General features: G+C 53.7%; 1 protein-coding gene across 2 annotated transcripts in view; it reads left to right on the top strand.

Annotated features, from left to right (window-relative positions):
• RGS9 (regulator of G protein signaling 9) overlaps window positions 1–14,342 on the top strand; it is a 69,888-nt gene extending 55,546 nt beyond the window's left edge. The window contains exons 16-19 of one of the 2 annotated variants that reach the window (XM_049637690.1): window positions 894–979; window positions 3,493–3,610; window positions 11,858–12,315; window positions 13,651–14,342. In XM_049637690.1, coding sequence (XP_049493647.1) covers window positions 894–979; window positions 3,493–3,610; window positions 11,858–12,315; window positions 13,651–13,801 — 813 coding nt within the window. In that variant the 3' untranslated portion in view covers window positions 13,802–14,342. Of the gene's footprint in view, window positions 1–893; window positions 980–3,492; window positions 3,756–11,857; window positions 12,316–13,650 lie in introns of those variants that run through there. The other variant, XM_049637691.1, reaches the window with a different exon arrangement.
• The last annotated feature ends 1,963 nt before the right edge of the window (window positions 14,343–16,305 follow it).

Genomic DNA, 16,305 nt, shown 5'->3' with positions numbered 1-16,305 from the left:
TGGGCCTTGTCCCGTATTTGTTAGAATGAGAGTTTTGAGTTGAACCTGCACGTAACGAGCATTTGTGAAGCGAGTTCTCTGAACCTGGAAATACCCACATAAGAGGAATCTGAGTCTTGGTTTTTCTTTTTTTTTTTTTTTTTAAGTTTATTCATTTATTTTGAGAGAGAGCATGTGTGAGAGGGGCAGAGAAAGAGAGAGAGAGAGAGGGAGAGGAGAGAGAATCCCAAGCAGGCTCCGCATTGTCAGTGCGGAGCCCGATGTGGGTCTCAAACTCATGAATTGTGAGATCATGACCTGAGCTGAAATCGAGTCGGATGCTTAACTGATGGAGCCTCCCAGGTGCCCCCTTGTTTTGTTTTGTTTTGTTTTCTCTCGCTTTTATATCTAAGTTCAGGGCAGAAAGGGATGTTCATGGGCATCAAGGTGGACTCCATGCTCATGGCTGTTCATTTTCCTTGGAGGCAGATACTGGGCGGGAGAGGTGGGATACAGGTGTCCTCTCATGCTTACTTGGCTGAAGCCCCCCCAGGTGGATTTTAGTGGGGGGGTTACAGACAGTTCTCTAAACCAAAGTGTGGCAGAATCAACGGGATGCTTCTTAAGACTCCAATTGTCCCATCCTGGGCATTTCTGACTTAGTGGGACTGGGGAGGGGGCCTGAAGATGTGTATTCGTAGCAAGTTGCCAAGTGAAATTGACTCTGTGGGCCCAGGGGCCGTACTTGACCACAGTTCCTTTAGCCGCACATCTGAATGCCTTTCCCGCAAGGGTACAGGTTCTCTTAACTTTGCCATCTGACTGCCCAGGGAGGGCTTGAAAACAGCAAGTGTATGTGTTTGATTTGACACCTCCCCTCTCGTAATTACTGTTTTTTCTCTTGCTCCCCCTAGGATTCTTATGCTCGCTATTTAAAATCTCCAATCTATAAGGAAATGCTGGCCAAAGCTATCGAACCTCAGGAAACCACCAAGAGAAGGCAAGTGGGATGGACTGTAATTGCTGGTTTGCCTGCTGTTTTGTTTACAGAGAAGTGAGGGTCTTTTTCAGCCAAATGGTCATGAATGAGATGCTTGCTTGATGAAAATATTGGGAACTGGGAAGGATTTCGTAGGGGTATGATTGCCTCATTGGCTTCATAATGCCCTGAATTAACCCCGGCAAGATTTCCTTAGTAATTACTGCCCCTAAGTTTTGTTTCCCTTACTCCGGTTTGGAAAAGTTGTGATTATCAGACCGATAATTACCCTATGGCAAATGGAAGCATCTCATTGGTTTTTTAATTTGCTACCCTTCTTGGGGCGCCTGGGTGGCTCAGTCGGTTAAGCGTCCGATTTCGGCTCGGGTCATGATTTCACGGTTTGTGGGTTCGAGTCCCGAGTCAGGCTCTGTGCTGACGGCTCAGAGCCTGGAGCCTGCTTCGGATTCTGTGTCTCCCTTGCTCTCTGCCCCTCCCCTGCTCGTGTTCTGTCTCCCTCTCAAAAAGAAATAAACATTAAAAAATTTAAAAATTTTTAAAAAAGTTGCTATACTTCTTCACCTTGAAACTGATTTGTGGGAATTAAATTAGCTACATCCTCGTATCCTTGGAATGTCCTAAGACCTTAGAGAGCACAGCAGACTATGCCTCAAGAAAAATGGTGGACTGATGCGGAAAAACGACAGTGACATTCTAAGTGTTCTTGTTGTTCTAAGTGTTCTAAGTGTTCTTGTTGACTCCAGGGACTGCCTGTCAGCAAGTCCCCCGTTAACTGGTTCCTGCTCACTTCCTCCTTGGAGATGTGGATCATCCCAACTGGCAGAACCCTTGGGCAAAGGATGCAGTGTTCTGAAGGGCAGTTTGAACCCTTTTTCTGGAGGGGTAAAAGAACACTCTATAGGGAGGGACTGAAGATTCAAAAGAGTAACCAAATGACAGCATGAACAAAGTTGTGGGACTTTGGTGGGGGTTTTCTCAGTGATGGCACGTGGTCTGTTCATCCCTCTCCCCCCCCCCTGCCCCCGCACCCCCCATGGTTAGTAAATGTTCCCCTGTTTGCAGGCTCAGCCCATGCTGGGCTCTTTTCCAGCGTCTCCAGTCAATTCAAAAGAGGGGTGGTTGGACGGGAGCCTTTATCAAAGGAGCTTAAAAAAAAAAAACCCAACTTAGTTTCATTCTTGAGGATAATGGCCCTGTTATAAAAAGGAGAGAAAAGAGGGCTTTGTGGTGCTATTCTTCTAGGTTTGTCCGGTAAGGAAGGGAGTTCAGTGTCCCTGGGGGCTTGAAAGCTTCTCCTTTAAGTCACAAGAAAGGAGCGTAATGGCTCCAGAAGTTCTGCCAGAGAGTGGTGGGGAAGGAAAGGAAGTCTTGTATACCTCTCTCCAGATGTTTTATAAGTAGGCAGCAGACCTGAGAAATCAACTGGCATCTTTTCTGGAGCATCCAGGGGGCCCTGAGGCCCCCGGTGCAGTGCTTATCTTGCCATGGGGAATGGTGGTCTGGTAATGGCCCTGTGAGTGAGGACACACGGGTGATGCTTTTGTAATGAGGGAAGCCCGGCCTGTCAGTGTGTGCGGGTTGCAGGGCGTGTGAGTTCGTCCCAGGGCTCGTGAGTGTCAGCCAATGTGTGAAACTTAATTTCTCTAGAATCCGTTAAATCGAGCTCCAAACTCCCCCTGGGCTGGGCTGGTGGGCGACCCAAGTTCAACCATGACTCACTGGTAAGGGAGCCGTCTTCTTCCCTCGCGTAGAAGCCAGAGTTCTCCGGGCTTTTGTAGTCCAGAGGTTTGGGGAGGTCCTAGGTTTGAAGTCTACCATTGCTGCTGAAGTGCTTGTTTTCCAGGCATGGGGGTGGTTCAGCTGCTCGCCACTGCCTGCATCTGTCAGACGCCTGGAGCTTTGTCCTGGTCCCCAAGGCCATGGGAGACAGACTTGGGTCCCAAGAACCCATGTTTGACTTCTGGAGAGGTTCTGACTCACATGGTGCATGCACAAAGTACCACCAGCCCAGCAACCCTCTCCAGGCCTCCCCCCGCGTTCTCTGCTGGTCTAGCCTGGCCCCCTTGGAGAGCTGGGCTCTTTCCCTCCTTCCCAGAGCCTTGGCTTTTTGAAAACAAATGCTCCCTCCACCCCACCCCCCCCAAGGCAAGAACCATTGGTCTTCCAGTATCAAACTCTCCTTGCCCCCTTCTTTCAGAGAGAGCCCATGGGAAGTTGACACATTGATTTCTAAACATTGTAGAAGGTATGTCGTCACCACGACAGGCAGTGTTCCACGCGCCTAGCCTAGGATCCGATGGCGGCTGGTCCTCACTCTGGTCCATCCTCCAAAGGGGGAGAAAGAGCTCAGGTCGAACACGTCTCTGAGGGCGCCCCCTTGGCGCTCACGAGGAGAATGAGGGAACGAGCCCAGATTCGGGTCCTGCAGCCCCGTCTCCCACCAGGTGCCACAGTGGCACAGCTGGGCGAGCTGTGTGGCTTTCCACCAACCACGGCCTTGTCCTTCCTTCCAGCTCCGGTCTCCCATTTATGCGACGCCACCTGCGTTCCAGCCCGAGCCCCGTCATCCTGAGGCAGCTGGAAGAAGAAGCCAAGGCTCGAGAAGCAGCCAATACAGTGGACATCACCCAGGTCATGAGCAAGCTGGACCGTAGGAGCCAACTCAAAAGAGAGCTCCCTCCTAAATAGATCTAGAATCCTTGGGGGCGGGGGCGTACGTGCAGGAGAGGCATGCAAAGAAAGGCAGAGTCAGAGTCTAGAGAATTCTATGCCCCGTTGCGGGGGGGGGGGTGCGCAGCGGGGTCGCCAGGTGCATGCCATAGCCCCCTGACCTCCTTCGGGGTGGACTTCACAATGTCACCGCAACTAGAGCTCCAGTTCGTGGGGGGACAGGGGCAGCAGTGGGGGGCGGGGAGGTCACTTGACTCAGGTGCTGGGTGACTTACTTAGCGCTTACTTAGTAAGTACGAACTTGGCACTTACCCTCTTACCGAGGGGGTTCTTGGAGTGGGAAGCCCAAAGAAAACAGGCTGTTTTGTGTAGCACCGTTTGCTTTGGAAAATGAACGGGAAGACCGCCTCGTCCCCCAAGACATAGTTCTTTCAGGTACATTCGTTTCAAATAGCTTAATGGAGCTCCTCACCCTACCTCTCCGATTCAGACTCCGCTTCTAAAGCAGTCTGAGATGCCTCTGAGGCACTAGATGCAGGGTCCCCCCTAGATGCACTTCCCCTGGGCTTCTCTGTTACACCTTCTGGAAGGGTCCTGCTGAGACATTCCTGTTGAGCTTGTTCTTAGTCACGGTTGATGAGGGCTGGTGAGCTCCCTCCTTCCCTGTTGTCTCCCCACCGCCTGACACCCGCTGGGGGAATTAGTATGAAGGGCTAATTAGACTAATTAGACGAAGGACTCAGTCGGAAGCCTCCCGGGCAGTCAAGGTGAAATGGCCTTATGACGAAGGCCGTATCGTTTTGGATAAAGGAAAGGTGATGGTGACTTCATTCGTGGGAAGAGGGGTGGTAGACGGCTGGACATTTCCAAGATGAGTTAGGGTCAAAGATAATACTCTTTGGGATATTTTCTTTTATTTTTTTGTGGCGGGACAGGGGAGAGGGAGAGAGAGAATCCTAAGTAGGCTCCACATCTGGCTCAGAGCCTGATGTAGGGCTTGGTCTCAAGACTGTGAGATCATGACCTGAGCCGAAATCAAGAACTGGGTGCTTAACCGAATGAGCCACCCAGGCGCCCCTCCTTTGGATATTTTCTCGATGTTCGTGCTTCTCTCCTCTGTAGCCGTAGGCTAGGCCAGCCCTGTGGTCAGGGAGCAGGGAGAGGACAGTTCCCACTCTGACCTTGGGAGGCCTACAAGGTAATTCTGGAAGCTAGCCTTACCTCATACACCTGCGTGAGAACGCAAAGGCGACAGAGCAAGTCCGCGAGCAAGGGACCGACGTTACGCAGCAAAGGGACTCGCTCCTTCAACACGTTTACTGAGTACCTACTACGTGCCAGGCAGTGGTGAATACCACGGCCTGGCCTCTGTCTCAGGAAGTTTATAGTCTAGGACTGACCAAAAATAACGAAGCCAATGGTATCGGCAGCCGTTGCCATGTGACAAACAAGATTAGAGCGTCACACGATAATCAGTGTTTATTGCTCCTGGGTATAGGGTCGTCTGTGTGGCTCTGCTGATCTTGGTGGAGCTCACTCCCATGCCTGGGGCCTTGACCTGTGGTGGCCTAAGCTGGGACGAGTGGAACGATTCTTCTCTGCTTCTCGTGCCTCTTGTCCTCCAACAGCCTGGCCGCGGCATGATCTGTGGTGATGGCGGGTTGCAAGGGAGTAAGTGGAAACACGTCAGAGTCTTGAGGTGTAGGCTTAGACCTGGTTTTCCACCTCATTTCCTTGGCCAAATCAAGTTACCAAGCCAGCCTAGAATCAAGGGATGAGTAGCTCTTTAGCGAGAGAAATGTTAAAGTCTTATCGCCACAGACGTGGAGACAGGGAGGGACGAATTGGAGCCGTCACTGCGACCAACAGCCCACACATATGATAAAACCTGTAGAGAGTGTTACAAAGGATGCGGATATGGTGCCCTGAGAGGGGAGAAGGGAGATGTGTGCACTAAGGAGGCCTCTTCAAGGCGGTCACGGAGAAGCAGAGGTGGAGCGAAAGCGGCCACACAAAGAATGTGGGCAGGCAGGGAGAACTTTCCAGGCCGACGGGACTGCATGCGTGAAGGCCCATTGGGGAAAGTGCCTCGGGGTGAACTGTAAGGCCAGGTGGATGGAGCCTGGTGGGCGTGGGGCATATGGTGCAACACAAGGGTAGAGAGGTGGGCGAGGCCAGGTCACTGGGGACCTTTTAGGCCATTGTAAGGAGTCTACAGCTCTTGGTTTCATGTCAGTGAATTGATTCCATTACTCTCTCCATTTTCCCTAGTCGTAGACTAGTTTAAACTCCGAAAGAACAAGCTGAGGTGTGCTTTTGGTCATCTCTCTTTTGGAGAATGTTGGAAGTTTTCCGATGCAGGGAGGGCATCCCAAGAAGGAATTTCAGGTGATGGCCGTGGTAAATGGAATGACACAGGACAGGGGCTGCGTTTGCCCAGGATCACTCTGAAACCTGATGGGTTCTGCAGAAACGTGTCTTACCTGAGTGGATGAATGAAAGGAGGAAGGAAGGAAGGGAAAGAGCCCTGGATTTGGAGAAGGCCTCTTGGTCTCTGGTTCTGCCACCAGCCATGTGGTCTTGAACAAGTCACTTATGATCTCTGCTTCCTGATTTGTGAAGTGAGGGGTTAGGACTAGAGCCACGCTTCTTGAAACAGACTCTGTGAGTTCCAGGAGGGTACCCCGCCTGGGGCCTCAGTTTTGCTTGAAGATTTGGAATGGGAGGACACTTAGGTAATTTTAGATATTTTTTTTGCATTAAAATCATCATGAATATAGTATGAATTAGAATGCAAAACGTACATGAATTTTTTAAGATAAAAATTGAGACATCAAAGACATTTCATGCTTGGCTGTGGCAGGTTTAGGCTTTACCCTCAGACTCCTGGGAGAGGATGTTTACCCGGCTCTCCTGCTGTTTGTCCTACTTTCCTGGGAAAGTTTGAGAAGCACAAAACCAGAGAGATGCGCCGTCCCTCCTGGTTACCCCCTGTGAGCTGGGACCACATACCCGTCTCAATGGCGGTGAGGATGGCAGGGCGTCCAACACATCAGGAGTTCCGCAGGCTACAAAGTGTATCGTGTTTGTGACTCAGCCATCCACCTCCCACAAGTGAGATGTCTCCCACCCTCCGGCAGGCTCCCAGGGGCTCCGTATCAGGCACAGAGTAGATACACCACACGTATTAATGGAAGCCTTCTCAACGTCAGACACACGGGGACCCCGCAATCTAATGAGAGGCACAGGGATGTAAACAGGGCCGGTTATCACTCTTTAACGGATAAATGCATAAATAAGGAAGCCGGAGAAATGCATCTGAAGGAGGGTAGGAGATAAATGGCTTCGCTCCTGGATAGCAGCAGCCACGTTCCACACGTTTCTAAACACCTTTTCTGTGTAAGAACCGGTGATGGCTGCTGGGACAGGTACAGAAACAGGCAAGAGGTTCTCTGCCCTCCAGGGGCTGGCATCGATGCCTAGATGCAAATGGCTGCAACGTGAGACGGAACGGGATCGAGGCTGAGTGTGGCACACCAGAAGAGCACAGAGATGGGAGAGGATTGTCTGGCCTGGAGGCCTGGGGGGGAATCCACCAGGAGAGTCTCGTGTTTGGTAGTAAAGGAGCCCAGGTCCCTATCCAGTTTTGAGGTTTTGTAAGAGTGTCGGCCGCTGGGCCCCAGCAGGTGACAGCTGTTCCTGGGGGCTTTGTTTCTGTGTGTCAAACATAACAGTGGCCCCCTCAGGGTCTGTCTCGATCTCAGATAGCATCAAAAATAGTATTTATTTGGACAGTATTATCGATATATTTAAATGATTGTGATAGTTTCTGTTTTCTGTGTACTTAGGCACCCTCTTGATTCCTCAATGCCATGCTTTAAACAGCTTGAGTTTCTCCACCTATGGTGGTGCATCTCTTATGCTAGAATATAAATCATGCTGTAAAGCGCCAGGATTTCCTTGGTAGAATTTCGTCTTCAAGCTTGGCTTTTAGAGAAAGGACTGCTCTTCTTGTGAGGGTTGTGGTAATACGAGGGCTAGGGACAAGAAAATACAAGCAGAGTACGTAAGGTAATGCCTGGCATATAATAAACGCTCAATAGATGCTAGCTGCTGTTACCTTGGTCACAACCATCGTCACTGTCGCCATCACCACCATTTATCACCAACACCGTCACTGTTGTCATCTGCATCATCACCACCATTCTTAGTCGCGTACGGTCTTCCTTGCACCTGTCGGTGTTCGTCCAGTACGGTGATCCATTATTCTTTACTATTCCGGGCATTCCCTCGGGTGCATTTTTAGCTTTGTTGACTTAAACCGTCTTATTTCTCTGCTCTCTGAGAGTCTTGCAGTGTGGGCCGCCCAGCTCTCTGGGGACCATCAGGATATATTTGAAGGGAGGAGGGTGGGCCATTGATGTCATGCGCTCTATGAGTCCAAATTTTGTGGCTAAAGCAAGGGTCCGTTCAAGATGGTAAGGCTGTGCCACACACGAGATGGCGGGTAGGAGAAATGATGTGTCCACCCTTGTGGATTTGTTTCCACGGAGCCAACTTTGCTTATTTGCTTTTGGAGGCAGTGGGCGAGGGGAAAGCAAGGAGGGACCGGAGAGGGTGCTGTGCACACTGCATGCTGAACCTGAATGTGGCTTAGGAAGCAGGAGTTCCGGGGGCCACAAGGACTCCTTCAGATTCTCAGCCAGTTTCTAGACAGAAGACGAATCGCACCTCTTTGCACTTATCTGCCTTGCCTGCCATTAAAAAGCCTAGGATTGTGACGTCATGTCAATGTATCCATTCCATTCCACGCTCTTTCCCCGTGTCACTCCCTTGCCTAATAAAACAGAGCTCTCAGAGCTTCACCGTGTCTCCGTGTGTCACATTTCTTTGCCACGTGCCTTGCATGCCGCTGCTTTGCTGTGTCACACCAGGGGTGGGCGTGGCGTGGGCTGGAGGGGCCAGGTCTCTGTGGGAGGGGCCGGAGTCCTGGTGGGAAGGGGGTAAAAAAGGCCTTCCTGCTTTGGGTGTCCGGGGCCGATGGGGTCAATGGCTATTTTCCCAGAAGAAAGGACCTTCTCAGGCCAGGTGAGTAGAGCAGGACAGTGGCCACTCCTCACCTGTCTTGTCATTCATCCTGGAAAAGAAAGTGATGGGGGAGAAGAGGGGGGTGGGGAGGAGGGCACAGAATTAAGGAGGGCAGTAAATGGGAGTGGCCTGTCCTGTCATAAGCTGTGCGATCTTGGTCAAGTTGTCATCTCCACGAGGCTCAGTTTCCTAATCTGTAAAGTGGGGATTATAATGACTTTATCACAGATTCTGAGGAAGTGGGATTCAAGAGAATGAACCGGAGGTAGGGTGTCCTCAGTTTATTCTCTCACCAAAGCCTATTGCCTAGTTTTGGTGTCTCAGCCCGCTCTCCAGGACCCCAGGTCCCATCTGAACCCCACAGGCAACGGGATGGCCTTATGGATCAGTAGGCAAAGCAGGGGGCTTTGGGGTTTCACGCTCCTCGGATGGGATTCTCATTCTGTGTTAGTTATCTACTGCTGTGCAATGAAACAGCTCACACACAGCTGTTTGTTAGCGCACCGATGGCCAGGTGAGGCTGGGCCGGGCCCCCTGCTCATGGTCTCACACCCAAGGTCACACCAGGCTGTCGTGTTCCTATCTGGAGGGTCTTACGAAGAACCTGCTCCCAATCTCTTTGAGGTTGTTGTGGAGACTCAGTTTGTCACTGTAGGACTCAAGGCCCCAGCGTTTTTGTTGGCCGTTAAGCTGATGGCTGCACCCAGCTCCTAGAAGCTGCCCTATCCCTCGTCCTGTGTCCCCTCTGTCCCACCTTCAAAGCCAATCCTGGAGAATTTCCCCTTTGTTGAATCCTTGTCGTGCTTCAAACCCTGTCTGACGTCTGTCCCTGGTCTGTCACTCAGATCTGAAGGGTTCGTGTGATGAGGTCAGGCTCACCCAGATAATCCTTTGTTGAGGTCACCTATGCCATATCACGTCACCTGAGCACGGAGTGGCTGTCGTGTGCCATTTCTGGTTCATACCCACACTGGAAGACGGGGGCAGGAATGTTAGCGGCCACCTTCGTGTTGTACATATCACTGTCCCTGTTGGCTGTGAGAGCCTTGGGATGGCAATGAGCCCGTCTAGACCTCAATTTTCTGGATACTAGATAATATGCTAGATTACCTACCATATAGCAGATGCTTAAGAAGTTACAGGGCCAGACCCTTTCACCTAACCGTTGTCTCCCAAACCCTTAATGAGGGCCCAGCTTTCTCCTTTATTGCTCTTCTGGTCAGCAGACTGTGTCCTAAGTGGAGACCCCTTTCCCTATAGAAGGATGGTGTTAGAAGCATGGCGTGGGGCTCCTCAAACTGGACATAACAAAACCGTGACCTCGGGTGTTTGTTAGAAGATGCTTTCCCTGGGTTGTGTCCCCCCGAGATTCTCCTTCAGTGGGTCTGGTGGGGTTGGGATCCGCACTTGCAACATCACCCTGGGTGATCCCGGGGTGCGCTGATGGGCAGGCCATCCTGAGACGGCCAGCTAGCTGCTACACGTGCAGACTCGGCCGTCCGCGGGCCTGGCTTCAAAGCCCGCCCTGTCCCCGGTGGCCTGTCCTTGGGGCTCGGTTTTCGAAGCATTAGTTTCCTCGTCTGTAAAATGGGCATAGTAAGAGCTGGTGGCCCTACTGAGCGGCTTTGGGAAGTGAGTGTGATGATCCACAAAACGTGCTCAGCCTCGACCCTCACGTTTCCTGAGTTCTCGCTGCGTGTTAATGCCAGGAGTTTTGATTTCGTATGTTAACCCTGGGGCCCCAGGTCCGGGCCTTGGCTCTGGTTTGTGGGCCTGTGGAGGCCTGAGCAGAGGCACTGTACCAGTGGCTCTCAGCTGCTGTTTCAGAATGGAATCAAACTTGAACTTCAGGGAGCTGGTGGGGGAGAATGGAGGCCGTCCCCCCTCTGTCCCCCACGGCAAAGACTTCTGTGGCCTCCTGGCCTTTCTTTTCCTCTAAAAGCTGTCCTTGGATGTGCCTGCCCCTTTCTCTTCTGGCTGGGACCAGCACACTCAGGGGACCTGGAAACCAGGCCATACCCCATAGAAGCCAGCAGCCTCCAGCTCAGCGCCCGGAGCTGCCCTCCCTCGGCCCCGGGGCAGTGCCCAGGCCCCCGGGGCAGGCAGGTTTCTCTAAGCTGGGCGTCGTGTGGCTGTGCCAGTTTCAAAGAGGGTTTGTTCTTCACTGAAGTCCTTTCCAGTTCTCTCTCGGAGGCAGTGATGGCCCAGCTGTCCCAGAGGGTCCCCCTTCCCCGCCAGGACTGGGCTTTGACACGGTGAGAGGCCACAGCAGGCCTTTAGGACGGGGCATGACGAACGGGGCCGATGGGCCCTCGGACGCCCATCTGTGGAGGGAAGAGCAGTGACAACAGAGGGGTGACAGCAGAGAGCCTCCCTGAAAATTCCAACTTTAACTTTGTCAGCTCAGACCAAGCTCTCCTGGGCTTCTTTGCTGAAAACCTGCTGGTCCAGCACTCCTGCCCCTCCCCGCTCCCGCTCCTTGACTCTGGGGCCACGGGAGCCCAGGGAGGTCGGGGTGCTCCCCTTCTCCAGCGATGAGCCCACGACGCCCACTCTGCCTCCCCTCCCGGCCACCCTGTTCTGCCGCGGGAGGCACGGCCAGTGCGGGGGCTTGGCGACCCCCAAGGCGTAGCCAGTTGGACACGGGGTCGGGGCTCAGGACGAGGTGGGGTGGTCTCAAGCCTGGAGGAGTGAGCAGGGTCCGGGCTGGGGCTTCTCGTGTCACCTCCACTGCTCTGTTAAAAGTGTCCTCGGGCTGGGAACTAAGGACAGAGAAAGGATGCATGGCATCTGGCGGGTCCTAAGCATTGTTTGCTGGGGGGCAGTTGGAAAGCCAGCCTGGCCTCACCCCAGCATCCCAGGCCCGGCAAAGGTCACCCTGGATGCAAATGTCCAGCTCCAGGCACCGTGGCCAGGGCTCGGGGACCGGCGGGCCCCTTGACGGGAGGCCCGTGTGTGGCTGGGCCGTCATCACAGGGGGCTCCGGGCCCCTTTCCCAGCTCCCCTGTGGGTCCGCCACACCAGGCCGTGCTCCGGGCGCTGGAGGGGGCTAAGTCAGCAGAGGGCTGTGTCCCTGAGCCCCCATGACTCACCCTGAACTCTCTCTTTCCTTGTCTGCAGCCGGGCCAGCACACCGCTCCCAGCCCCCACCTGGCCGTGTACACAGGGACCTGCGTGCCCCCGTCTCCTTCGGGTCCCTTCTCCCCCTCCTGCCGCTCCCCCAGGATGCCTTTCCCCTCGCCGGGCCGCTTCATCCGGAGGCCCAGCAGCACCATCTGCCCCACGCCTATGAGGGTGGCCTCGGAGAGCTCCGAGCAGACGGGGGCCGCTGGTGCCTCCGGGGCCTGCCCGGGGCCCTCCGACACTGCCGGGGGTGAGGCCTCGGCTGAACACCCCTGGGTCCGGCCCAAGGCCCGCGTGGCTCTGTCCTTCAGCAGGTTTCTGAGACGGGGCTGTTCGGCTTCCCCGGTCTTTGCCAGGCTCTCGCCCAAATGCCCGCCCGTGTCCCACGGGAAGGTGCAGCCCCTGGGGGACGTGGGCCAGCAGGTGTCACGGCTGAAATCCAGGAGAGTAGCAAAGTAAGAACCGGAAGGGATTGTGCTGTGTGTGAGCGCAGGGGCACATTTGTCCCTGTGCGAGCATACGTGTTTGCACATTTGCCTGCATGTGAGCATGCGCGTGTGCATATGTCTCTGCATGAGTGCGCGTGCACGCATGTCTGTGTGTGTGTGTGCAAACGTGTCTATGTGTGCGTGTATGTCTGTGCTGGGTACCGAGGCCATGGGCTTGAGCACGGTCTAGAACTGGGGGTGGGGGGGTGAGTAATGAGGATTCTGGGTTAGCAGACACGACAAGAGGGCTGTTTGGCCGCTGGATAGTTTCCAGAAACTCAGCGTTGCCCTCGCCTGCCTCCTGAGAAAGAAAAGGAACGGGAGTCTTTCTTTTCCACCTTTTCCCCCTTCTGTGCTCCACCCAGCCTGCCCCATCCCCAGAACGTCAGTCTAATGAATCCATTGCACTTTTTTTTTTTTAAAGTTATATACTTTGAGAGAAACAGAGAGAGAGGAGAGGGAGTAAGCAGGGGAGGGGCAGAGAGAGTCCCAGGCAGGCTCCACACTGCCAGCTGGGAGCCCACGCGGGGCTCGAACCCACGAACCGTGAGACGGTGACTTGAGCCGAAACCGAGTCAGATGCTTAACCGACCGAGCCACCCAGGCGCCCCAGATCCATTGCACTTTTAAAGGGCAGGAAGGGTCAGTGGCAGCGGTGGGAACCAGAGGTGGTGGGGGCCGGAGCCTCCCGCCTTCAGTGCCCTCGCCTCGCCTCCCCCCTCCCGCATACACCTGCAGGCTCTCAGAGGGGCCTGCGGGGATTCCTGCTTCTACAGGTGTTTCTGTGAAAATGACCGTGCCCAGTCTCCCCCGAGAGGTGGCCCCTCTCAGCTCCATTTTGGGTGTAAGCCTGAGTTCTGAGAACCCCAAGCGCCCGGAGGCAGGTCACCGGGGGCAGCACAAAGGCTCCGAGGGGGTGCACGCCAACTGCTGGACCAACGGCAGAAAGAAAAGTTGTAGACGGTGCAAAACTGAGAATCAGCCCCCCGCCTCTATTGGGTTTTGGGGAGACAGTCAGGGGTATCCCTGCACCAACCAACACGCTCCTGTTGGTTGCTCCATCCATAACAATTCGAGCCCCTCCAACATGAAAATAAAGCATCTTTTGAATGAGCCTGAGTCCAGCAGAGAAACAGGAGTCCCCTTCTACCCCCAGTGAAAGAGATCCGCAGAGCCGGTTGAGGCACACGAAGCTTTTGGCAGGCACACCTGGGTGTCACTCTCCTCCGGGGACGTCAGGGTGAGCTGAGGATTTGGTGTCCCTTCTGTCCCTATGCACTTGCCTGTCTTTTGTGCCTGAAGCTTTTTCCAGATCAAAATGGACGTGCCTACGCAGAGTGGGACCTGCCTGATGGACTCGGAGGACACCGGGACAGGAGAGTCGGGTGACCGGGCCGAGGAGAAGGAGGTCATCTGTCCCTGGGAGAGCGTGGCCGAGGGGAAAGCTAGCTGAGCCGGGGACGCTGGACCAAGAAGACGCTCCCAGCAGACCCTGCCAGATGGGGCCACGGGCTCTCGAACCCAAGTGCATTTCGATCACATTTGGGGCCTGGAGAGAGAAGACGGGATGGATTGTGGGGAAGCGTGCACTGGCTGGGGTCCCAATGGCCGATTCCCACCCTCCCTCCTGACCTTCCCTTCCTTGGGCAGAAGAAAGGCATGTGGATCAGAGGACTTTACTTGCTGCCTTAAAACCGATAAGAGGTTAACTTGTGAGAGTCTCTTGGCCTGGGATGTTAGTGTGCGTCTGGTTTTATTAGCTATGAGCTACTGTTTATCAGTTTATGGGTTCAATTCATCTCTCCTTTGGTTTTAGAGACAAAGGGACACTGAGTCGCTTTTAAGAACTCCCTCCCTGGCTACATTGGTTTGTGCATGTTACTTCTATCAACGGAGCTCCCCAGAGCGCGGCATCGTGCACGAAGGGGGTGTCGGGGAAAGGCATCTTTCTAGAATGAGCAGGTGTGTTGTTCGCATCCACCAAGAAGTAGAAACAAGATGGGATTAGCTGGGCAGGGGGGTTATTGGGGGAAACACCTGGGAAGGATAAAGAGAGCGATCTGGAGAAGGAGGTAGGGGCCTTCAGACCAAGTGCCTGGCTGGCCTCTGGGGAAGGAAGGGCAGGTTTGGAGAGTCTCATATGGCAGTGTAGTTCCAAGTGAGTTTTGGCCTTGCCATTGGGGTGTCCTTGACGCGGAGTGACTAGGTCTGGCAAGAACAGTTCTGCCTTCTCACCTCCACCATGCAAGGTCATTGGCTGGGAGCGCCTGAGGGGGAAGCCCGGCCCCAGCACGGACACGCTGCTGGCCATCGGTCCATCCACTCCCTGCAGCAGGGGCTCTGAGCACGCACGTTCATGTCTGCGGCATGCAACCCGGTAGGCGCTTCTGGAGGCTTAGGCCTCGGTGCACCCCCACCTCTTCTCATAGTCATTTACTCAACTGGTATGTGTTGAGCCCTTGCTTTGTGCCAGGCACTGTGCTAGGCCCCGGGGATGCAGTGGTGGGTGAGCCTCCTTGCCTCCTTGAATTCATCTAGAGCCGTGGCTCTCAACCCGGGACAACTTTGCCCCTGGGGGACACTGAGCAGCGTCTCAAAACATTTTTGGGGTGTCAGGACTAGTGCGGGGAATGCTGCTGGCCTCTAAGCGGGTGGAGGGCAGGCAGTGACATCAAACATTCTGCAAACGGGATAGTCCTCTACCCCTCCACAACGAAAGATTCTCTTGTCCAAATCAACAAGTGCCACTGTTGGGAAATCTCCGAAGAGAGGGTGCAGGTGATTCCCTGGGCTGCTGGACACGGGCCTCTTGTCATTGGTTTCTGCCCCCAAGCCCTGAGCTGTTGCCTGAGAGTGTTCTGCTGGGATTATAATTGGATTCGGGGGTGGGTCGATATTAAGGACTACATCGTCAAAAACGCTTCTTCGAAGTTGCATGGCAAGTTCTCACGGGAAAAAGATTTTTCGAGTGGGTTGCCAGACCATTCATTATCACCCTCCCCCGAATTCTCAGCTTCATCACATTCTGATTAGTAGAGAAGAGCCCCTCACTTTCTTTTAACGTGGGACAATTTACCTTATTCAGTCCATAAATAAGGCCCCGGGGGCTACTGAGTCATCTGTCTTGACGCTTCTAGAAATGAACGGTGGCTAGGGGCACGGCCAAAACCTGGACTTGCTGACCACGCAAGGAAGCGCAGATGATTTAATTCTGAAAGAGCGTGTCATTTTACATTCTGTGGGATCCACTCCTTTGGGCTCACAAGAGTTACTCATGTGGGGATGAGGAAACTTTTCTCCTAGAGAGCACACAACGCGGGCTGGCTCTGTCTTGGAAGGCGAGTGGGTCAATGAACTTGATGTCTTTATTTGCGAAGCTGGTCTAAAACGAGATTACAGGCACAACCCATACCTTTAATGTACCAGCAACCATTGTGCCCAGACTGTAAACTGGGGTTATGGGGCTCCACTCCGAAGCCCCCAGGGTCCTCGACCAAGACCGTATGGACCTTCAGCATCAACTATCCAAGGCTGCGGGATTCCCTGATGGGATTAGGTGAGGTCCCGGCTAAAGTGCTGTAACAAAGAGACCCCAGGAGGAAGGAAGTGGTTCAAACATGAAGGAGTTTGACTCTGCCATGTAATTGCCCAAAGGCAGGAGGCATTTCATGGTGACTGGATTCCAGGGAAGAGAGGAAATCCAGGGGCCAATGTAAATATTTTTAACCTTGTTGCCTCACCCATCCCCTAGTGATTGGCATGATTATTCTCCACCTTGTCTGGACCGAAACTATTACCCAGTCTTGGTGGAGGGAGTGGAAAGTATAGTAGAAAAGGGGAGAATGTGAGAGGTGGGGCAAGAGGAGCTGGGAGTGGCTGATCAGTTTGTATTTGGCCAAACGTTTGGTCAATATCTGTAAAATGCATCTCTGCTCTATTCTATGGTTGGGTGGCTTT

The sequence above is a fragment of the Panthera uncia genome, chromosome E1, assembly GCF_023721935.1.
Source record: "Panthera uncia isolate 11264 chromosome E1, Puncia_PCG_1.0, whole genome shotgun sequence".
Lineage (NCBI taxonomy): Eukaryota > Metazoa > Chordata > Mammalia > Carnivora > Felidae > Panthera > Panthera uncia.
Note: the sequence above shows the minus strand (reverse complement) of the source record. Positions and strands in the feature narration are given on the sequence as shown.